We start from the raw sequence: 25,060 nt of genomic DNA, 5'->3' as shown, positions 1-25,060 counted from the left end.
TTCCCTACTTTTTTGCAGGTGCCAGTTGGCGATATCATAGCCATAAAGTGGAGGCTACCGAAATTCTATATGGCCATGCTTAGTACAAAATTGTTTGTTGACAATCAATGGGAATAATATTTATAGTGCCAGGTCTTTAAGCACACTTGGCATATAAACTTTTTAATTAAAAATGTTGTATGTTAATTAATAAAACAAATTACACGTTTTTTTTTAAATTTAATATATTGTCAAAAATTTATGTATAATTATAAACATAACAATTCAGAGGCTATACATATTGTGCTGCAGGTTTATTTACAAGCAAACTATTAACAAGTATATTTACTTGTGACACACAAATATTACTTAACTAAGGTACCAGCAAAATGTGTTCAGATATGTATACATATAGATAGAGATTTGTATATATATTTACGCTTTGTTAACCAGTTATCAGGGAAAGAGGAAGAAGCAGAGTCAGAAGACCAGCACAATAAGAATTATCTCTTTGGCATTTGCTCTCTGTTGTTAGTGGTTCCTCTCTGGCATTTCTCTCTCTGCAGTATATATGTACGTTATTTCCCGATCGACTGACTTTATCTTCTTCTTTTCCTGACCTATATCTAGCGACTTTTAGATAATACATCCAGTAACTTTGCACATTTTCCGCCCTTTAGCACTAAACTAGCAGACTTTACAGTTATGTTTAATGCGTAAAGTTTAATGCAAACGATACTCTCTGGCACACACAGATTCAGTCGTGCTCACACAGATACTCACGCTCTCAGTCACAGATACACACACACACACACATGCCACAGTGGAGTAGTAAGCTTCAAACCCACAAAAAAAAACACAGAAAAAGCTGGGCTTGTGCACCTGAATCCATGTCTATATCGTTTGGGTGGAAACCTCCCTCTGGCGACTGCGCCTATAGTTTCCATAGGCCTCCAATCCGTTGATGCTAAATGCTGTCAGGCCGAAAAACTGGAAAAAAACACGCAGAAATGGGGTATTAGACGGGTCTAAAGAGAAACCCCGTTGTGGCAATCGCAACAAGTGGATGAATCAGACGTTAAAAAGCAGTCAACGAGAAGTACGTCCTAAAGTTTAAGCCTGCATCCGAATTTCGGATTACTTAATGGCTATGTATTAAACCTTAAACGTAACCTTGGCATAAGATTAGTTTTCAATTCGGTTCAATAAGATTTTAAAATTTAAAAAAAAGTAATTATAGCAAAATCAATTAATCGAAGAATATTTAAAATAAATAAATAAAGTTTTAAATTTAGTTTTAAGCTTTAAGCTAAATAAAAAACAAAAAATGTTGAAAAATGTTATATGAACTGGCTTAAAAATCATTATTTTACAGCAAAATAATTTCATTTTTCCATTCATAACTGAAAAATATTATAATATTCATAAACAAAAGGAATACCAAAATTATCTGATTATTATATTTAAAATGGTATTTTTAACATTTTAATTAAATTGCATGATTAAATATTAAAATATTTAATTAATGCTGAATATATTAGTTTTAAAATAGTTCCCATTTGATCTAATTGCAATTATTTAATTTAAATCAATTCGGATCAGAATTCAGGCAATGGATAGAAATCCAAAAAAAAAAATTTACATTAAGAACAAAATATTTTAATTTACTAGGTTTTTTTTTAACTGTGTACCCAAATGACTTTACAACATTACCCATAGTTTTGCTAGTGGCTTCAATGCTTTTGAGGGTGTTCTGTTCAATTGGAAATAATAACATATGACAGCTTTTCAGGTCTGGCCAAAGTGCCCCAAATTCGGATCGATTTCGGAGGGATATCCTGCCCCAAATTCGTTTCGATTTCGGTGGGATTTCCTGCCGGAAGCACCTTGCGCTTTGAACTCACCGCCGCCGCCGTGTAGGCCGCGATGTCCAGGGACAGGACGAGTCCGGAGGCCGTGAAGTAGGCCAGGGCCAGCGAGGAGTGCACCGCCAGGGACCAGAGCGTGGGATCGCAGCGGCAGAACTGGCGCTGCCACATTCGGAGGTATCTGGCCAGGAGCAGGGCCGCCGTGGTCACGAAGCCAATGGAGACCACCGCCAGGTAGAAGCTGCCGCGGAAATTGCTCACGCGTACCGGCCCGCAGACGATGCACAGAAATCCAATAAAGCTGCACAGCTGTTCGAATCGAGGGGAAATGGAAAATTCAATAGAGTGTTCCCACTGTGGAGCGAAGTGAATGGCTAATTACCAAACAGGCAATCTTGCACAGGCCCGGCATGCTGCGCAGGTACTTGCGATCGTAGTCCTGAGGGCCCGACATTGTGGCCGATTTATGGGGTCCCGCAGATCCAGATATTCCAGATAGTCGGTCCGGCTAGTTCAGATAGTCCAGATAGTCCAGCTGATGCCACAGAGTCGAGTGAAAATATAGCGCCGCTGACTAATTCACATTGCGCTCTCCAGCACGCACAGCACGCCACTGAAATACAACTAATAAAACTGCTCGCAAACACTCAGAATTCTCCCATCGTCGAATTCTCACACTCGGCGAATAAAACAAGAAAATGCGAGAGCGGCAGTGAGAGAGCGAGCAACACATGGCACAGTGGTACAGGGCTGGCTGAAACAGCACGATATATTTACTACTATAGCTAAAAAATAAGATAGTTAAATATTGTATAGTTTCCTATTAGCATATTAACGATTTGATCTTTTTTAATCAGAGAGTTTATATTATTTATAATTTAACTTTTTTTTTGGATAAACATATATTTCTTATGATATGTTGTATGATAAATAATATGGTTTCTTATTAATATATAATCTTATAATATTTAAAAAATATATAATAAATTCTGTAGTTTTGAATATTCAGTGTGAAGAACATTTCGTAATATTGCTTCTAGTTTGATGGTAAATATAAACTCCAATGTATATTTATTTGTATTGCCTTTTAACAGTACCCGTTGTGAATAAATAAACAAATATTACGATATTCCTTTTTTTAGGCCAATAACTATAGGCCTTACCTGTCTGTAGCCCAAATTAAGTTAATTTGAGTGGGTCCCGTGTATGCGTGAGCTACATTGCTTCGTTACATTATACTAATTTTCGTTAGGGGGTGTTAAGGGGTGAAACAGACTGAGTGACTCACTGCCGCCCAGGGACATACTAAATATGCATTTATTAAGTAAGGCGACGGCTAGGTGGGTTGACAAAAAAAGCTTTTTATTTGAAGCAGCATTAGCAGCTGGATTTTCATATATTTTAAATGTCGATCGTTCTAATCTCCGCCACTGTGCCTTCGATTTTCCATCTCTAGCTGCCGTCAGCATCATTAGCTTCTATAATTTTGTTTCTTTTAAAACTGATAAACCCATTGTGCGCGCGGCAATAGCTCATCTCAATCTATTCTGTTGGAAACTCAAATCGAATCCGTTATCGGCTATGCCCGAATCGTTGATTTTTATTATTATCGGCCAGCATTCTAATTGATAAGTAACTAAGCATATGTATAGGTGTCCACAACCGAAATGCAAATACGAGCCACCCAAAATCAAATGCAATTTCAGCGTGATTCACATCGCTAAATGCAAATCACACATCACACCAAAGAGAATATCAAAACAAACACAAACAATTTGAATATAGCTTTTGGGGTAGAGTGTTGATTTTTAAATACTCTTCCAGGAATGATAGTTTCTAAAAATGTATATTGTAGCTCCTTTATTTTAAACTGTGTAATTGTACTTCAAAACCTGATTGTGCAATTAATAATAGAGTGTTCCAAATTAATAACAAAAATTTATAAAAAGTCATTGTTCTCAGACCTTTTTGTAGGGTAGAGACATCAGTTTGAGTTCTATTAATTGAGATCATACTCAGGGAGATGGTTCATTTGCTGAATGGGTGCATGGGTGGCACCCCTCTCCCTCCATCTTCACTCCCCTAGACCAAGGTCACTTGTACAATCGCTCCGACTGACTGAGATTCAGATACACTCTCAGTCTCAGATGCAGAACGGAAAATTCTGAGGGCGATAGAAAATTCTAATCGACGGAAATGGGCAACAACAACCGGAACTGACGAGAACGTAGTGAACACAAAAACTGGGAATCGGGAATGCTGAGAAGGCGGGTTTTCCACACTATCTAATGTCGCCTCAAACGAACTGTACTTGAGCAATTTAACCGACAAGCTGAAGTTTTCGTCTCGAGCGTGACAAAACAGTCATACGACTTCCAGGGCAACTACTGTTTACACGATTTCTAAAAATAAAAATTCGAGATTTGCGCTAATCGATAAAGAGTGAATGGGAAATAATCCAAGAAAATTCGCTGGAGAGCTTATTTTTAGCCATGGAAATATGAGTTTATCTTAACGCAACTACATTTCTTTCAAAGAAATGCTTACTAATTACATATAATTGGCAGTGGAACAAAATGATAAAAAAATATTATTTAACCGCTCTCCATTTTAAAATTTGTGAAAGTTAAAATTCTCCAACAATTTAGTCTAACTAAATTTTTTTATTTTTATGTTGTATTGAAAATGCTTATTTATATTCACGTTTATTGAAAATAATGCTCAAATACTTAATTCATTCTAAATAAATAAATATTTATAATCTTAATATTTTTATTCTTTTTTTCTATCGTAAAAAAATCTCATGATAAGAGCTTTAGCTTTTTTAAACTAGATATTCATCTGATATTTAATTGCACAATGCTAAATACGAATTATTAAGTGCAATTTCTCGCCTACGATTCATGCACACGGATGGGGTTTTCCTCGATTTTCCCAGTCTTTCCTCGCTGTTTTGGGTTGTGAGGAGGGGGATTGGGAAATGTGGGTGCATCTAATTAGAAAAGCAGTCGCTGTAATTGGCAGCTGCAGCATCAGCGAGTTTTTGTTTGCTTTGGCGAAAGGATAATGGGAAGCAGGGCCCAAGGAGCGGCATGTGAGTGAGTGTTCTGTAGGAGTGTTCTGGTTGCCACAATCTCTTAGAGATTTAATAGCTTTAAGGGGGACGTAATAAAAGTTGGTAGTTCATCTCCCACGGAAGTGTACAATTTGAAAAATATGTGTAGTAGTACCTATAAGAGGTAATTCGCGAAAAAGAAAAATCAGAGCCCGGAACGTGGCCATATGTTGACACTTCCCGACTCACCCATTGAGATTCATTCGGAGCTCCTAAATGATGACAAACTTGGCTCTAACTTGGGCAATTAGTCGGAAGTTGGAGAAACCGTATGCCAGCGAGGAGATAATTAATCTCAGGCCCCTGGAAGAAAGTCAGAAGAAAGTAAGGAGTCGTGGGGGAGTCGGCAGTCATTTCTCATCCTCGACAAAGAAGTGTGCCAGCTGGGAATCTGTCAGATACAGATTCGAATGCAAATTTCGTGCAGTGCTGTCAGACTCTTCAGCTGACGTGACGAGAGCGAGAACCCCAAAAAAGAAAAACCCCGAAATACCAACGACCTCAGCATATCTGCCAAGTTTATTTGAATCTGATATTCCCTTCATCTTTGGCTGCTTTTTCTGTTCTGCAGCAGCAGACGCCATCTGCCGGGGGCTAAAGCAACCACCCTGAGACCTGGCCAACTTTCCCCATTTTCCCCCGCTTTTCCCAGTTTTCCCTTCAAAGAATAGAACATTTATGCGCCTTATAAATGATTATCGTGTGCACTCAAGTGCCAGCGTCATCAATCAAATGGGACAAGTGCAACAGGATGTCCTTTTCTCGAGCTACAGATACATCCTTTATTTGTGTCTGTATCTTTATGTACTGGGTTCGTGTTTGTCTGCGATTCACGGGATGAACATCTTGTATTTGCATTGCCATATTTATTCTACTTAATAATGTAGTAAAAAACTTGGCTTGCCTTTAAATGGCAACAAATCGTAACAATAAAAAAATAGAAAATATATCATGTGTACCACTCAAATTTGGAATTCTGTAAGCACTAAAGCTTCTCTTTTAAATTTGATTTCTGCGGGTAATTTATGCTAATGAATTGCTCTTTTTTTTCCTCTCCCCATTCGCCAATCAATCCGTCAATCAATCAAGGGAAATAAATTTCCATATAGCTCATTAATGACCCTCCCACATACCTACCCAAAAAATATTGAGTTTAAATCAATTTAATTGGCATTTTATTGGCCCTGTCCACACTGAATTTCCCCTATTTTCGCTCCCTGCGATTTTTCCATTTTATCTTGAGAATCTGCTCCCCGGAAAATTTGGCTGCCCTTGCACATTTTAAAGCAATTTTCTGCGCGGTGATTTTTGATCAATTTATTTGGCTAGGTGGTCCAAGGACCATGACTTCGTCCGTACTTGCCACTTATGTAAGCTGAAAAGTAGTCTGCCATTCCGGAAAACCCAGTTACAGTTTCAGGTGTTCTCCCCCGAGTGGATGGTGCCTTTTTCAATTCGAAATTCGAATTGAGAGCGTGCCGGGAAGTCAATGCCGAGGAAAAGCCACAGTCAATGTGCCGGGGAAATTGGATTGGCACGTAGACCAATGACCACGTACTCAAAATGCCAAGCAAATTTACGTTTGCATACGGTATCGGTGATAACTCAAGTGTATATATAGTAAATACTATGCGCACTTCATATGGAAACCATTTTGGGTAACAAAAGCCACTTTCATTGCGGTTGACTGCGCTCTAATTGTGGTCTAGATGCTTCGTATTAAGTAAGAGAAATGTGGCTGTTGCCCTTCAGGACAAGAGATGTATCAATTAAATTGATTTCACAACGAAGTATATGTTTCTCTTACAAGCATCAACTTGAGGTGCCTAAAAGTATAGTGCAAAATATTTCCCATAGGTTTTCAAAGCATTTTGTTTTGTGTATAAAAATCCACACTCAAAATGGGAAAAAGGATAAACAATAGATCAACAATCATATATTTTAAATTATTATTCAACCAATGTTTTGTTTTTTATTAATGTGAAAATACGAATAATATAATATTCCATACATTAATAAAAACTTTTGCTTCTACCTTTTAAATGAATTTAATTATTTCAGCCATGGTTACTTTTTCTCTCAGTTCTCGTTTATTCTCGTTTCATCGTTCCTCAATGCAATTACGTAATTTATGAAATTACTACAGTAGAAGTGACTTTAGCAACAATTTTCGTTAAAGAAAAAATGCAGCGCATACAAAGACATCCCACAGACAAGTACCCACACACCCATACACACTTAAAAGGAAACTGCTGCTTACATATACACCCACAAGCACACTCACACACACACACATATATATATGGCACCCAAGGCAACAAACGGCAAAAATGGAAATCTAAGCTGATGATTGGCCCCACCCACACACTCAGGACGCTTGTGTGTGTGTGTGTGTGTGAGTGTGGGCGGGGTTTTCTCCTGCACACTTACGCTTACACATGCACGCAGCATACCGCTGCATATAATAATCAAATTATCAGTTATGCCAACTGCTTTCCCCTTTCGCCCCGAGCTCGAAACTAACGAGGTGCTGTGATCAAATCACAAACGACATTAAGAGTTTTCAATTTGCCATTGCATAAACAGATAGAGGTGCAAAATTGCTGCCAATATTGCGCAAAATCTTTCCAGAAAGAAGGTTTTGAAACATTTTATTTTAATTTTTCTATTATATTACATAAAGTAAAAAATAAAAGTAATACAATTATTGAGCTGTAACGACTTTGACAAAAATAGGGCGGTATTGCTAAATGACTGTGGGTTTGTACTTTGCCAAAAATGTTTGTACGCCACAACTGAAAATCAAGAGCCACTGCTATTGATCTCATGCTTTCCCCTTTGATTTTGAGAATTCAATTTAAACAATTGTCTTTAAAATTAAATACGTTTTATAAAAAGGGTACATTTTTTATTGAAATTATTTATTTTGTTTACATTTAAAGGGACTCAAAGGTCTTTCGGATGATGCCGACACATAAAATAATAAATAAAATGTGGAGGAGCTTTAAATTTTCCAATACCGAAAGCCAAAAGATGTATGTTCCTAAGCAGCAATCAGCTTTTCATATGCTGTTTTCCTGATGGTAAGTGCACTCATCTGTGTCGTTCAAGATTCCCAGAATTGCATTAACTCGACACAATACACCTTTAGCACGGGTGGGCAACCACTGTAGCTACCTTGTTGCTCGTACTGGTTTTAGCCATAAAGTGTAGCTTCGTCTTCGCACAATGTAGTCGAAAGCGTCAGAGAATGTGTACCTCCAATCGCACACCATAAACAGACCCATACGGACACCCAGATCCTTGCACACAGATACACCAGGACACGTGCTCTCGTTTTTCGTTGCTTGGCATCCTGGAAAAGCCTTTCGTCATAATCATAAAAAACTGCTTAGCACTTTATTTTGGCGCGCTTTTATTGCCACTTGTACATTAAGTAAATAACCAGATTTCAATGCCTCTGTGCCTGACTACCACTTGAGTTCCTATGAAACTAGCAAAGGGACTTATGTAGATATGAGAAGCTTGCATTATTAAATTAAGAATCCAACTTGCAAACGTTGGGACGAAAGTTTCTTTTAAATAATAGTAGTATACATTTGTATTTCGAAGTACATGATAAGATTCCAATATTTAACTGTTATTGGATATAAAACAAAATTTCATTCTGACTTAAATATAGATTTCAACAACAATTGTTTATTGCCCACCATGTGTGTGGGGCACTTTTTAGAAATACTAAATATGTATTTTATCTCAAATTAAAAATTAAATTAAAAACAAAAACCAACTCTTTATGTACTGATTGCCTGATTACTCAAAAGAATATGCAGGTTTTGGCTTGCAGATAGAGACACTTGTGCGTTTTTATTTGTTTTATTTTCCTTTTTTATGGCCGGCTCATTCGTATGTCTGTGATACTTTGATTGCAGCAAAACGGGATCGTTAAATCAAAACAACGATTCCCGCACGCGTTCGCCTATTACCATGATAAATGGCCAAGTCGGGGGCCAAGGACGAAGGACCAAGGACCAAGGACAAGGCATGGAGGATGTGCAGGAGGCACGTCCGTTCCGCTCCTGTCTGCATTTGATTGGCATTTCGGCATAATTGTATGTTAATAGCCGAAGCGAAGCGATGACCAAGTGGCTCAACAGCTGGCAAGTAGCTAATGCCAAATTTATTTCCAATGCGTCTTACACTGGCAGAAACTATAAAGAAATGTCGAATTTAAGTACGTTTTTGGTAAGAAAACAAATTAAATTTAGTAGTAATTATCGTGATTGTAATTAAATATATATTTGTTGTCCAAAAGTTGTTCATAAAATGTTTCCTTAATGTTAATCTTATTTAAAGTATGACTTATGAAACCTTTATTAAATATTATAATTTTTGAGAGATATGGTATGGTGTCTCCCAGTGCACCCGCACACTCATACTCACACACACACACACACACACACACCCAAGCTAATGCTGTTGTCATACGCGCTTATGAGCTTGACCTTGACATTGGCAGTGAAAACGCTGATAAACTAAGCCCTAATCCACTGGCATTATGTACATTCGGCACTTTGCCAGCAGACAACCGAAACCGGAGTCAAAGCCAGAAAAAAAAAAGCCAAAAGCCCAGCCAGCTGTGCTTTCATAAAAGTACTGTTCCCAAGGACGAGGGGCGTTGGGTGGTGGGTGGTGGGCGTGGCTGGTCGGCAGACTAAACCAAAACAATGACCAAGTAGAAAGAAAGCCGCCGCAGAGATGAGAGAAATAGGAATAAAAAACACCAACAGCCAACGAAATAAAATCAATTTTCATTGTAATTGGCAACTTAAAGGCTTAAGCTCTGGATATTTCTATTATTGAACTGGTCGATTCCGGCGGGCTTTTCCCAGCTTAAAGTTCACCGGGGGAAGGGAGAAACTCAGACGGCAAAGGTATCCCACGGATTAAGATAGTCTATCTGCGATTGTTAAGAATATGTACCGATTTGAGTTTAGTTTCAATCGAAAGTTGCCCGCCAAATTAATTATTAATCGCATTGGTTTGGGTCTTAAAACAAAGGTTTCAACTATCATTTACCTACCCTTATTCAAACCAATAAATTTGAAGCTAGCTTTAACTTTCTTGAGTAACTTCCAAAAACCACAAGTTGTGGATGCACTTTACCTGCACTTCATTTCACTTTGGGCCACGTGCCACCGACTTGGCTCAGACAACATGGCTTTCGCACTAATTTATGGCCATGCGTCCTTAGTCCTGCGACTTGGAAGGAGCTCGAGTCCTTTAACGCATTATCCGCGCTTATTGTCGTATATCAAATTTAATGGCTCTACTCGCCAACAACTTCCTGTGCGGCTTTAATGGCGTTCGCATGTCTTGAACGAGTGTTTTAAAGGGTCAGAGTCCTACTCTTTGAGATGGGGCCATATCTAGCCTCTAAAAGGATTCCTCTCCCCCTTTTAGCAGAAGATGGTCGTTGACATTGTGTTGACAAGAGCAGACGACAGCACCCATATGCTGAATTTGGCTTAATATTTGGTGGAGAAGAATCTGCAGTTACCTGTTCATCAATCAACGTTTAAATTGAGAGACGCCTTCACAAGAAACTCTAGCTGTTGGTTGGAGTTTATTTAAGGGGATGTTCACGACTTTAAACCTTTGATTTTTTACAAGCAAATACTTTAAAGTCATTTAAAGCCAACTTTAAGTTAAGCATTTTCAAGTACATGTTTACATTAAGTAATCAATACAAACAAAACAAAATGTAGAAACACTGTTTATTTTGATGACACTTCTCGGCTGACGCAAATTGTTTTCTTTATTGCCAGACTGCAAGTTTTACAAAGACAAATCAATCCGTATATCTGGATTCCGTTCCTAACTTATTTCAATCACTTGTGATTGTGTTGTTAATACTTTTAAAAATCCCCTCTAAAAAAACCTCGAAAGTGGTCCTGAAATAGCCTTTGTTTCCCTTCGAGTTCATTGGCTTACCTTTCCATTTTTTAAAGTATTCCCGCTCAGCCTTTCAACTGTCACTTGCCGACGTCAAAAGGGGTTGGGTTGGATGGATCTACAAAAAGTGGTGTTGCGATTCGGTGTTTCTTTTGAGAATTGGGGGAAATACAAAATGAAGTTGTCGCGTGTCGCGTTTGCTGATGATGACATGTCGCCAAACGACGGCGCTGAAAGCGACGACGCTGATTCAAAAATATATTCTCTCCCGAAAATCGAACAATTTTCTTGCAAGATTGAAAATGCCGTCTCCAGCTCTTTTTAGCCACCTCGAAGTGTCCTTGGAAACACGCTCGCACATCAAATTATGCTAATCAGGTGACGACTGCGACTAAGGCGCGTAATCGATTACTTTTCAGTTGGCGCTGGCAAAACGAATTTAATTCACACACACCCAAAAATAAATAAAAGGGATACACAGAACAGAGGGATTTACAAGGACGTCGCGTCTAAAACAATTTGCTGCAACGCATAAAAGTATGCCATGCAAAATAAGCAGGCCCAATAAAGAGCAAATGCGAAAGACAATCTCTGTAAAACATCATCTGCGATTCGATTCCCTATGTAGAGATATGAGCTCGCGAAAATCTATCGATTTGGGCCTTGAGGGACTTCCAGGAACTCTCACATAATTGGGGGGAAGTCTTTGGAGTAACAGCGAAGTAATGAACTGGAAAATTACAACCATTTCACGAAGTTTAATTTTATAAATAGCAAAGATAAGCTCTAAAATACAATGATTAAAAGTTGATTAGTATTCGGTAAAATTGTTTTTACTTTATAAAGGTCAAAAGCCTAACAAAATATATTTTAAAGAAGGTTTTTCTTTTATACTTTCAAATTATTTTATATGTTATACATTACTTTTGAGGGCATTGCCCAGTCATGTGCAAAGAGACAAGAATGATGGTCGGCTAATGTGCTTGAAAAATAATATGTGTTTTCGTAAGTATGACAATATAATCTTAAAAAAAATCAGAAAAAAGAAGCCTTTAGCCAAAAATAATGTCCAAGCAAACAGGATGTTGGCCACAAAGTCATGTTATCAAGACGGCAATGTGGAAAACTAACCAGGACTTATTTAGAGCATTGCCAAGTCATGTGCACAGTTTCCATGTCGATGTGATGGCAGCAGGAGCAGCAAGTCCTCGGCAATCGTATTTTTACTTTTATTTCCCAATGTTACACACTCACACACATCTGAATAGGGAAAACTCGCACATCGATGATGTGCAAATGCCATGTTCACAAACTCACATAAACAAAGCGTGTAATAAAAGTGAAATTTGTCAAGAGAATTGACTGCATTTTTATGTCGAACAAGATCATGTGATGTGGGGTGGTTCACAAGCAGGGGCTCACAAAACTGGGGGCTCCATTGTCTCTGGATCCGATTAATTTTGTTAACTTAATATATGAGTTATCATTGAGCGGTATGTGGCCTTATATTCAAATACTTTTCAGTCACATTTTAAAGAAAACCGTTTGGAATCCTTAAATTGCCTTTGTTTCGGTTTTCAGTTGCTGTTTAGGAATTGGGTAAATTTTTATGACTGTTTTCCAATAGTATTTAATTCATAAGTTTTTGGTAAATTTTTTTTTTTTTTTTAAGCGCCCCTTTGGGAAGCTTAACCCACGACCCTGTTTTTGGGGTGAGAAACATCAATTTATGCGAGGCCGGCCGCAGATAAAGCATGAAAATGTCATTGCAATGCATCACAGGAGAGGGTGGGCTCAGTGCGTTGTGTGTGGGCGGAGTGAGAGGTTCATCATGTGGCCGAAAAGTGGGCGGGACAGCCACACCAACCGCCCACCCACCCCACTCATGTCTGCCCGCAACGGGGCCATCTAAATTGACAGTGTCATCAGTTTCGAAGTGTCGCCATCGCTCCGAGAGTGGAACGGGTGCTCCTGGTGGGCGTTTTTTCCCATCGCTGGAGTGGGTGGCCATGTTTCAAAATTGCTGGCAATTTGTACACGCTGTTTTGGCCCAAGGGATCCACATCCGGATGCGGATGCGGGACAACTTGAGTCGAATGAAGATGAGTTTCTGGCCTTCAGGGAACCTGAGGTGGGACATATGTCAGCCGATCCTAATGGCCGGCACTCACATGTCAGCGAAGGGAGCCCCATGTTGGGGCATCAATTTTAAACGCAGGGATAAATACACCCCCAAATTATCAGACAGCACTCTCATACTTCAAATTTATCTACAGATGTTTATCATATTTCGGTAGCGATGTTATAAGAGCCTATAATTTGTACTAAAGAAGATTGTTAACAAGAGTCTTTACCGAGCCCAGAACTAGAAACCTTAAAGAGTAGGCTGTAAAGAATATCAAATCCAAAGTCTACTACACTTTTGAATTTTAATGTTTTTTGGTAGTTTCAGATTAACCAAAAAATTAAACCAGAGTAAACAAATTGTGTATCTATTCTCATTAACAGAAAAACGTTTAATTACTTTCTTGCCTTAAATTCCCAGCTGCTGTACCCATTTCGTTCAGTGTGTCACTACTTGAAGGTGGAGTCCACTTGAAAAGACTGAACAGACACACCTGAACTCACTCCACGAAGTGTCTGAAAAAATCAGCCTGTGGCGGGGACAGGGCAAAAATGGAATCTAAACATTAAGCTCTCGGCTAACTACCGCCCTCCATTTTCCGAGGGTTTTCCAGGTAATTACTTAATGTAAATGAAAGCCTGGAGCCCAATGCTCTTGGACTACAAATTGCATTCATTTGGCCGCGCCAACTGACACAGTTGTCTCGCAGTTTTCGGGGGAAAAGGGGGAGAGCTCGGGAAAATGGGGGCTGGGATAATCCCGGGACCCCGAGAAGTTTGTTGACATACTTTAGTCTCGGCAATGAATGGCAATAATCGTAGGTTAAACTCGGCCCACTCTTACCGCATCTGAATTTTGCCAAGAAAAGCACTTAGAGCGTTGAATAATGATGCGGCCGCAAAAATCACGCACGTCCATTGCAAAAACAAAGGTTTTTCGGGGCGGGAGGATTTGGATCGGGCGTGGGCTTGGGCCTGGGATTACGGGCACGGATCCGGGGGTCCAGGTCCCCATATACGGGATCCGAAGTCCGGACCCTTATGACACGTCAGCGGCAGCGTCTCGTGCTCCATTTGCAGGCATTTATATGTGTCAGCGTGTCAGGGCCGTCATCAATCACATTTTGAGTTATTTGTCGGGCGAATAAATACACTTGAAAACCTCTGGCTATGCGAAATTAAATTCAACATTACATTTACACGTGTATATATATATATATATATATATATATATATACATAGGTACTTCAATACAATTTTTAAGCAATCGTTCCTTAATAGTATATAGTAATCCTGAATTAACTTATAGTAAGTTACTCTAAAGCGAATAAAAACTAATGATTACTTGAAAATATTATTAATTAAGTTTTATTGTGGCTGAATATTAATAAAACAACTTTAATACTATAGTTAAAGAAGCACTAAAAACATAAATTTCATATCATTTTAAAGTTAAAACGAAAATAAACATAATGTAATTACTAGATTTTTATGTTTTTTAGTCAGTAAATTGAATGGAACTATAAATTTACTCAAGAGCTTTTAAACCCTTTTAATTACCGAGTTTCGTATTTCTTTCAGTGCTTTGATGCCTGCTCGGATGTGTATTTTGGGTGATTTCGGGTCTAAGGAGCCCCTGACATTTATGACTTGCCACTAAGAACCAGCGCCCCTCCATCTGTTATCCGGCTGCCCATTCTTTTGGCCAAGTTCGTGCTGCAGTTCCCTTTTGGCCACTTTTAAATGCAGCCAGAGGGGCTTGTGTCGACCATTTGTCTTGCTAACAAAAACACAAAAACCTTTAAGGAAAGCTGAGGATGGGGGCTCCTTACAAAGCGACTCCCTTTTTGGTTCCCCGCACCACTTTTGGGATCGATTTCAAAAGCATTAAAAAATCAGAACCGCTTTTGTTGGTCGCCGCTCTTTGTTGTAAAGGCGCTATTTTTAACCGAAAGAGTAAATTAAAAAAAATTATGCAAAAATGCTTTACTCTGGTTTTGTTTATGTTTTTGTTTTTGTTTTTGTTTTGTTCTTTTTTTTTTTTTTTTGCGTCCGCTTCTGTTTTCGGTTTTGTTAAGCGAACGGGGACAACAGCGAAGACAAACACGAGCACAACTAAATAAATAAACAAAGAATTGTGCGAAAAAGTTTTAAATATATGCAGATGCACGCACGCCCCTGCCAAAAAAGGGAGAATGAGGTGGCTGGGCGGGGATTGAGACACTCTTTGCATATGAAAATGAGTTTTGTTTATTTTCATAATACAATTTTTGCCGTTCATTATTTTGTCCATCGTTTTGCAAGCGAACCGCACGAAGGCCGCCAATAAATCCAATTAAAAGAAACAAATTGGACCACTATCAAAACGTATTACAAACCACATTTGACATTTTGATAGGCAGCGGTAACAATAATACAAAATAGCAGAAAAAATGATTGAGTTTTCGAGGCACCAACTCGTTGATACCCTATACGAAAAAACACAGACTTCTAGGAAATATAAAATATATATTAGATAGCGTTTTGCTGAAGTTATTTTTAGGTTCTTTTAACCAATATATTGTATGCATATTTTAAAAGGATTGATGCAAGTCTTTGCCTCCCTTCAAACATAAAATAATATAGTGGTAATTATTTGCCCTTACTTGTTTTTTAAAGCTGATAAAAAGAGCATACAAATCCTGACATTTTGCATGATTAAACATTTGACATGGCGATTTGATTACATTTTAATATAAACATAAACAGTTTTTTGCAATGTATTAATATTATTTTAATTAAGAATACAACTACTATGGGACCTATCGCTCCTCTCTATTATAAATTTAAATATATTTTTTCTCTACTTGATTGACGACTTTTTTTGGGCAAATAATTAGCCTCATGATCTTGGCCGCATCCGAACTCATTTGCAAGTAATTAAATTCGGGCGGCAATTTGTCAACAAGTTCCCCAGTCGGGTCACATACAACTTTCCACTTTTCACAGCCAGCTCATTACAAATTTTCCTGGTGTTTTCGTTTTCCTTTCGTTTTCCCCGACTTTCCCTTTCAGCCTCGTGCTCATCTAATTTCATTTCCGTGGCGCAATCAGCGGACGTAGTTTTCCAGCATCCTGCAGTTTGTTTGTAGTGCGTCCTGCGCTAGGAAATTAAATTGCGAGCACTATCCGGGATCGGAGACGCCGGGAGGATATATAGTATACTATATTGCCCCAAACCATTTCATTCATTTCATTTTCGGGTATGTATGTGTTTCGGCAGCTCTGTTGTCCCTCAATTTCCGTTGGGCGCAGCAATTTATAATTATGTGAATGTGTGTCTATATTGTATGCATGGGCAGGATACACCTATATACTATGGAAAAAATACATGCAGTGCGACTTCAGTAACATTTTTGGGTTGCTATTGAACAAAACTGTTTAGAAAAATTAATATAAAAAATAAAATTTATCATAGTAGCCAATCCTATCCCATCATGATTATTATTAAAAGTTTACATTAATTAATATCATTTTTAACAGGATACTTTTAAGAAATACTTTTAAATTATTTGGCTTATATGAGGACTGAAATATTATTTGTCGCTATAGCCTAGCTTAATAAAAGGTTTTTTTTTGACAGTCAAATCCAATAGATAACACATTTCGAAAATGTATATTAGAAAATACTTTTGCTTTGTTGTTTGTCTGAGCTTATACACATTTTTCAATAATTGTTTTTAACTTGCCTTTATATTTGGACTGACATAATTTTTGTGATTAAAGCCAAAAATGTTTAGTCCTAAAAATAATAAATATTTATTTATTTTAATAGATATACCGGTGACCACTATTTTAAAATACTTCTTAATATTTTAGTTTGTCAATAAATGCAAGTTTGGCTTTATATTTGGACTGCTAGAAGGTTCCTCAGTGAACTGAACCAAACAATATTAGTTTTCTCCCAGTGTATCCCGTCTAGACAGGCTGACGGACATGTTGTCCCTTATATGCGCCTGTGTCCTTTCTGTGTCCCATTTTTCAGTGGCGTTTCGCTGGTTGGGCTTACGTGACCATCGGGTATATCGACACAGGCTATCGTGTTAACCAGAGTGCACGGCTTAGTCGCTAGAAAATAAAGAGCCTTTTAATTGAGTTGCGTTGCCGCAGAGCGAATCGAATTTGGCACTTTGGGCCAAGCGCGAATTCCCGTTGTTTGATAATGCAGTTTTGCATGAATAATAATATTTTCAATTTTGAGAAAGGATATGTTTATAAAGCAGATTGCTTTAAACAAGTATTGCATATGTTTTAATGTCAAATGCTTGAATTTTAAAAAATATTTGTTTCTAAAATGATTTTTTTTCTAAGCGACATTTGATCCTACCACTTCAGGTAAATCAACATTAAGAGTTACAGTATTTGCCGTATTTATATGATGGAAGGAAATCTGTGCTTAAAGGCACCTATCGATATTGTTTACCAGCGGGAAACTCAACTCCGCTGTCAGCCACTTGACTTACTTTCCTCTCCTGCAAACGGCTACAAAAACCGCCCCTAAAATCGTCATAATACGTCACCAGCTTCGTTTTTACCCCGCTGAAAGATATCCTTAGTTAACCCTTTTGCCCCCGTTTTTCCGACGACATTTTTCCCGGCTTACGTTAAGTGAAACACGAGAAGTTGTGCTTTGTGCAGGCCACTCGAAAGGGGCGGGCCGGGGGCGGGAGAAGCGCAGGGTTGAAGGCGGTTTTCCGCCGGTGACCTCCCCTCTTATCCCAGCTTAAGTACACGCGCCCATGCACCACCCACTCACCCAGCCACCAACTGTTATCCTTGTCCCTTGCAAGCTGCACTGAAAATTGAGACTTCTGCGAAATCAGGCACACCATTAAGCAAAGAGTTTAACCAGGAAATTGTAATAACAAAATGTATTTGATACTCTTTTATATTATGCTAATTAAAGAGAAATTTAAAAATATATTTAATACATATATTTGATTAAAATTGAATAGCTAGTTTAGCAATTTAAGAAGATTTTTCTATTGAATTGCTTTAAGAATTGCAGAAAACTCATTTTTTCTTTCAGTTTTGTTATATTTCTCGACACATATTTTTAAATCTTTTGAAAAAATTGCCACAGCAGTTGTGTTCTTTTAGTGCTCTGGTAAAGCCGAGTTGCTGTGAGTTTGCTTTTTGTTGGCTTCACCTGCTTTTGTCAAGGGGCCATAAAAAGGACATGGTCATCCGCGGACCCCGGCGACACGAGGTGCAACCTCAGCCTGAAAATGAACCCCGGGTTTACCTGTCAGCTGGCGGGACTCCCAGTGTTCTATTAGCATTAGCATTGTGGGCCCATTCGACTCTGGCAAACAGGTGAAATGCTAATATGAAAACTACACTAGCCACTTTGTGCTGGAAGGCATACTCGTACATATACACACGCAAAGTGCGCATAATGAACCTAGGAAACGTTAGCACAACTAACTCAATTACGGGACTGCAACATGTTTCCAGCCCCTGTACATATAACCCCTTGAAGCCAACGGGCGTAAAATTAAATAATGGCCAGACACACACGCATGGTTGCAAATAGCTGATTCAATATTTAAACATTTAAATTCGTTCTAAGTAATCCGGCCATTCCCTGCACTAGCTTAAGGAGAATTTCGCACCTCAGCACAAATAAAATAAAATATGAAATAAATTTAAGTTCTTTGGATGACCAATGACATTCAAAGTTGGAAAGTCTCTGCAAAATTGTTTAAACAGAAGTTCATTTGAGCGCAATCACTTATTTATTCCATGAATGTTTTACTTGCAAGCTATAAATGAGTACGAGTGCATTTGAAAAATAACAAAAATAGGGCCATTAAATAATATTTTGGCTTTGAATTTTGGCAAAATTAGAAATAGCTGAAATTACATTTGGGCTTTAAATTATTACTTAAACTGAGAAAAGAAAACAAATTAAAAACTTTCCCTAATAAATAGCTCAAAGTTAGAATGTCACACATCGTTGGAATCAGTCATAAAATTTACAATCAAATGGCATTACAGCTAACATTTTTTCTGTTTTTCAAATATTGGCAAAAAATGATGATGTACCCCTTACAAAAAAGTCAGAAATTTGGACATAAATAACTTTTTCAAAAACGTTTTTCAAAATTCGGTTTTTTGTTTGATTTTGGGTCTTATTTTGGCAAAGTTACAGCAAAACTACTCTTCAGAAATAATTTTGTTTGAAAAATCTCCAAAAACCCAAAAAAAAACACACTAAAAACTTGGTTTTTGTGTCAAAACCCTGAGAACTAATGATCAAAGGTTGAAATGTCATACACCGTTGAATTCGTAATAAAATTTCCAATCGAATGGCATTCACAGTTAAAATTGGCAATTTAAAAACAATTTGTTATAAAAATCTTTTTTATATAAAAATAAAATTAATTTTGTTGTAAATTGAACGGGATGGATTTTAAGGATCAACAGCTGTACAAAACAGTCACTGCTATCGCTATGCGTCTTATTTTGACTAAGTTACAACAAAAAGACTGTTTGGAAATGCTTTTTTTTTTTATTTCTCCAAGAACCCAAAAACACCGTAAAAAAAATCAGTTTTTGTATCATAAGCCTGGGAAATATGACGTTTGATTCGTCATAAAATTTCCAATCAAATGGCCTTCTCAACTAAAATGATTTCAGTTTTTAAAATTTGGCAAAAAATGACGATGTAACCCCTTATCAAAAATGCGAGAAATAGGCCATTTTTAAAAAATGGTCTTTTTATATCAAAACAAAATGAATTTTTTGTAAATTGATCAGGATGGTGGTATAGGTCGCCAGCAGCAAATAACAGTAACTCTGATTGCCGTGAAACTTATTTTGGCTAAGTTACAACAAAAAGTAATGTTTTTTTTTTTTGAAAAATCTCCAAAAAACACTTTTAAAAAACACTTTTATGGTCAAAGGTTGGAATATCAGACATCGTTGAACTCGTCATATATTTGATATTAACTGAGTTATTTATTTTTGTACGAAAGTAAAATAAGCAAGAAGAAAAGGGGGAAAAAAAATAAAAGAAGTTAGCAGGGGTCATGGGTGCCCGGTATTCAGTTGTGGTCAGCAGAGGAGGGTGCTGGTCCTGGGGTCCTAGTCCTTGATGACGATGGGCCTGGTGCGGCAGCGGCGGACGCCACCCCCGACCACATTTCCCTTGCAGCTCCACTGGCTGGCCCTCACCCACTGGTTGAGTGGGTTGCGGACGCAGTTCCTCTTCTGGGCCTCGCAGCGGGTCTGGAGGACGCAGGCGCCCTGCTGGTCCCTCCAGCAGCTGGCGACCTTGTCGTCATGGCAGAGCCTCCTCTGGCACTCCTTGGTCCGAGGGCGCAGCTTGGTGGCGCACTGTCCCACGCCACTGGAGCCGGGAATGTTGCGGCAGCGGGTGATGCAGGTCTCCCGGATGGGTTCCAGCCCATTGTCCCGCCGCAGGCAGTTCTTCTCCCGGAGACGACAGGCGGGCAGACGGGTGCACACGTTGGTGGCCTTGTTCCGGATGCACACGCTCTTGCCGCCGGACAGAGGGTGTCCGGTACAGCGGCCAGCGCAAGGACGGCGGTTGCCATCCGCTTGGATGGAGGCGATCGCCAGGACGACGAGCAGAAGGCAAATGCTGAACTTGGTCATGATTTCTCTGGGGGATCTGGAGGATCTTTGCTGCTGTTCAACTGTTGACGGTTGATTGATACTTTTCCGCCGGGCCAGGCGAGTATATATAGCAGCTCGGATCGAGTGCATATACCCCCGATTTAATTTGGGCCCAGGTGGTACATCTGTTCTCTTGTTTGTTCAAGGTTTTGTTTTCCATTATGAATGGTGTAGTGTTCATAAACGTTTAACTATGTGAATCTGCTTATTTTAGTACAAAACACAACATTTAGTTATCATTTTGTAAAAATTACCTTGATTTATAAGAGTGATTAAAAACTGGTTAAGCAATTCAGTAGCCTTAAAGCAAAAAGATAAAATATAACTAAGAAATAAGAAAACATAATAATTATATTGCTTCAAGACTTAGAAGTAAAAACAAGAATAATTATTCCGCATTTAAATACATTCAATTGACATAATTCTAGAGCGATGATTCCACTGACTTGTTTTCCAATCGCTCGCTTAAAGTTTAGCACCAGCAATTAACTCAGGTTAATGACACTTTATTGATTAAATATTTAAACAAAAGCCAAAACGACGCATGCCAGCAGAGAATTGTCTTGCATTCGCTTCCCGGTTCTTGTTTTGCTTATCGATTGGTAGTATAAATAGTTAAGATTGTTGGCTAAAATGGTATCAGTAGTTCTACCTACTCCAAGCATTACAGCAAGCAATCAAGCAAAATGCGCAGCTATCAACTGACTTTGATTTTCGGTAAATCTGTTCAAAGAACTTTAAATTATTTCGACAATTCTTCTTTAAAAGAAATAAACAAGTTAAAGTTTTTCTTCTTTTTTTCGAGAAGTTTTTGAAGCATGGCCTCTATAATTACTAAATTTTTGTATTATCATGATATTTTTTAAAAGAAAAGTTGAGTCGTATTTTAGTGATTTTTTAATTAAAAAAAAAAAATTTAATGAATGTTTATTTTCCAATTTTCTTGGCAGCCATGGCCTTTCTGTGGGCGGTGGCCAGTGGTACCACCCGACCGTCGACCACCCGGCGCCCGGCGGTCACCACCACTCGGACGATCCCCTGGAACTGTCCGCTCTTCCCGGATGTCTGCTCGAGGAACAGCCCTAAGGTCTGCGGTAGGACTCCGAGGGGCGAGTGCCAGCGGTTCGAAAACATCTGCCACTTGATGCTGGCGCATCGGCTCCAGTGGCCCGCGGGGGTGAGGCACACCCGGGACCTTGACTGCCGCAACGTGCGCGGGGACGGCCCCGCCCACCGCCGCCCCTGCTACGAAGCCTGCCCCCCGCGGCCCGTCGTCTGCAAGAGGTCGCCCCCGAACCAGCACATCTGCGTGCGCAGCAGGAACAACAGGCAGCAGTGCAAGGTGCTGGCCAACAAGTGCCAGTTGCGCAACCAGAACTGCCACAGCCAGCCCAAGAACAGTGAGTAGTTATGGCTATACCTGATCGACCAGCTAACCCAACTGCCTTTAAACAACCCCCTCCAGACTGGCTCCGCACCGACAAGAGGCGCTGTGGCCAGCTGCAATTGGGCGACAAGCCGCAGGACTGCCTGAGGTTGCCTAGGCGCAACACCGCTCGTACCACGCTACGCACCACCACCCCCCGCACCACCACTGCCAGGGCGGTCTAAGGGATCAAGGACATCCGCTTTCCCTGTGAGCGCCAACACATCTCTCAATTTTTTTTTAACTTCCCCATTAAAGTGTGCAATAAATTGAAAATAAACTAGAAGGCATATATCTGGACTGTCTTTGCTGGTTTGGGATAAGTTAAATGTTTATAACATTTTATTTATTACCAGAGTTGTGACTAATTAACCGTTTTTGTAATGTATTAGTCATTTCATAAGAAACAAAAAAAAATTAAGCTAATAAGAACAATTATCAAATGCAAAGAGTACTGCTATTACAAAAAATGATATACATTTTTATTAGATTGTTAAAAAAACATTTTATTGGATTTCTTAAAGTATTGCCAAATATATTTCTCTTGATTCATTAGATTTGAAAAAAGGGTAAGACTACGGAAAAAACTTTGTGATAGATGTGAAGGACCAAATGCTACTGAAAAATGAAAAATGCATGGCAGCTTTCATTTTTGGAAAATAATTTAAAATAACAATATACAAATAAAAAAAACAGTTTCATTAAATTTATAAGAAGAAAAATCAATTTCCTTAAATCGAAAAGAAACGTTAAATATCAGGTCTAATTCCTTGTAAAAACTTTGAATGTCTTTTGCGTCTCGTTTCGATTGCAAGCTTTTATTTTCATTGAATTCCAGGTATCATTAACTGTTCAATGTCCTTTGGCGTTGGCGTTGGGAAAATCCCCACTAATGACCACTGTTATTTCTGAGCTTGCTTTCTTGTTCCCCATTGTACCCACTTCTTGGCATTGCCCAGACAACGGCGTCGGGTGGAAGTAGAAGTTGGCCAAGAAGACCGAAGTAACAACAACTCAAATTACAATTGCCTAGTTCCATGTTTTTTTCGTATGAAATTTCCCGTTGTCTCTCCCTTCATGAACCGCTAATTAATTGATAGATGCCGGTCCAAATTGACCGAAATTGCATATTCAAGTTGTGCTGCCTGTGTTTTGGTATCCATTCAGGGCGAAAAGTTTATTGAATTGCACATATTACGCATACGCAACGGTTGCCGAAGTTTGACAAAGCTTGTCGAAAACTTCACTCGCATAACTTTTTGCTCTGCTTGTCCATTATTAAAACGCCTAGGAGTCCTTAATCAAACCAAATTCAAATTCAAATCAAACAAATCTAGTTTGCGGTTTCCACAGCTTTTTTGCCGTGGCTTCGATAACAATGGATGAAAAGTCCTTGTAGTTGCCAACGCCGGCGAAAGCTGGCTATATTGATGCACAACAAAATTAGTCATATATTTTACAGGGCTAGGAAATATGTACAATTAAATATTTACTTGTTTTTCGGTCATTACGAATTACTAACAAAAAAGTTGAATTTGATTGCACATTTTTTGTAGAAGGGCCTGATACATTAAATTATATGTAAAATTATATGTACATGAGAATGATTTCTTTGAACCTTTTTCATATTTTCACAGACCAATAAAGTACCGAAATTATAAAATAAAGTTACATCAGACTTGAAGTCTGCATTTTAATCACTGCACACACCTTAGTTTTGAACCACGTGAATTTGGTTTATTACCCTAGCAGTTGTTTTCCTTAGGTTTTCGTATTTTTTCTACTCGATGCTGTGTCTTTCCCATCACAATCGTTTCCTTTTCGCTTTCCCATTCGATTTCATTTTGTGGTCTCGAAATTTATGACAATCATCTACATCTGTTGAACATTGGCCGACGGCAAAACCGTTTGTCATTTCGATTCAACTTAATGAATGCGAATGAATGCCAAATGTTGAGTCAACAGCCCGGCCACGCCCACATATGTCCGGCTAATTTAGTCGCAGGCGAGGTTATTAAGACTAATTGCGTTGATTCATAAATTAGAAACACCTTTGATTGCGGGTTCGTGACTATATCCACTATATCCACCCAGAATACGTATATATGGTAAACTGGCACTCGGGGCTTACAAAAATTTGGAGACATTCACCCTCAAGCTGGATGCATCGAAAAAAATATTGTTTGTCTTTAATTGATAGGGACTTAATCTTTATTATGTTCCCAACTTACCACTTTTGAACTAAGAAAGTAGTACGGATTGCTTTCTTAGCTTAACAAATTTATAACTCCCATAAGTCATCTCCAAGCTGCATGTGATTAAAACTAATGAAATTGAAATTCCTCCTAAATGTATTTGCCAATCGGTTTGAACAAGTAATTGCTATTAAAGTATTGTGAATTTTTAAATTTATTTCTCCTGGTGCTGCTGCCATGAATGGAGTGCCTAATTTATGAACCCCATGAAAGTGCGGGGCATAATTTGCCACTTGGCCTGCCATACGAGAACCTCTCGGAATGTGGAATGTGCGTGGTCATTACTTGACACTCGGTGCGGAGTAGTCGATAGTCATGGTCGCACTATTTAAGGATGATAGATGACCGGCAGTTATCGGTCAGCGATGGCACTCCACCTGCTCTTTTCAGCAGCTCGTTTTTGCACACCATCCGAATTAATCGTTAACTGGAAAAGTGGAAAATTGATTTGGGTATGGGAGAAACGGGTCTGAAAGTAAAATGCAGTTTTTGCCTCAATTTATTAGGAGTCTTATAATATAAAGCTGATAAAAAAAATCATTTTCCTTAATTACAGTTATATTTTCTAGACTACAAATTTAAAATACAAACTCAGTTCAGATAGCTCGCTGTTTTTGGTCCTGGTCCTAATGGCCATGGATATTTTGCATGTGTT

The 25,060-nt window shown here is 38.7% G+C and overlaps 3 protein-coding genes across 3 annotated transcripts; 1 reads left to right on the top strand and 2 right to left on the bottom strand.

Annotated features, from left to right (window-relative positions):
- Window positions 1-224: 224 nt before the first annotated feature.
- On the bottom strand, window positions 225-2,458 carry LOC108136355. The gene is made up of 3 exons (XM_017257464.2): window positions 2,230-2,458; window positions 1,884-2,156; window positions 225-969 (listed from the first exon to the last, which is right to left on the bottom strand). Exons 1-3 carry the CDS (start codon window positions 2,299-2,301, stop codon window positions 874-876), a joined length of 441 nt encoding a protein of 146 aa, XP_017112953.1. The 5' UTR covers window positions 2,302-2,458; the 3' UTR covers window positions 225-873.
- A 17,555-nt stretch (window positions 2,459-20,013) lies between these two features.
- LOC108136200 lies at window positions 20,014-20,743 on the bottom strand. Its single transcript, XM_017257199.2, has one exon. The coding sequence runs from the start codon at window positions 20,701-20,703 to the stop codon at window positions 20,170-20,172; it is 534 nt and encodes a 177-aa protein (XP_017112688.1). The 5' UTR covers window positions 20,704-20,743; the 3' UTR covers window positions 20,014-20,169.
- A 635-nt stretch (window positions 20,744-21,378) lies between these two features.
- LOC108136163 lies at window positions 21,379-22,444 on the top strand. The gene is made up of 3 exons (XM_017257160.2): window positions 21,379-21,441; window positions 21,675-22,124; window positions 22,190-22,444. Exons 1-3 carry the CDS (start codon window positions 21,411-21,413, stop codon window positions 22,333-22,335), a joined length of 627 nt encoding a protein of 208 aa, XP_017112649.1. The 5' UTR covers window positions 21,379-21,410; the 3' UTR covers window positions 22,336-22,444.
- The last annotated feature ends 2,616 nt before the right edge of the window (window positions 22,445-25,060 follow it).

Source organism: Drosophila elegans, unplaced genomic scaffold (genome assembly GCF_018152505.1).
Source record: "Drosophila elegans isolate 14027-0461.03 unplaced genomic scaffold, ASM1815250v1 contig_149, whole genome shotgun sequence".
NCBI classification, from domain to species: domain Eukaryota; kingdom Metazoa; phylum Arthropoda; class Insecta; order Diptera; family Drosophilidae; genus Drosophila; species Drosophila elegans.
Note: the sequence above shows the minus strand (reverse complement) of the source record. Positions and strands in the feature narration are given on the sequence as shown.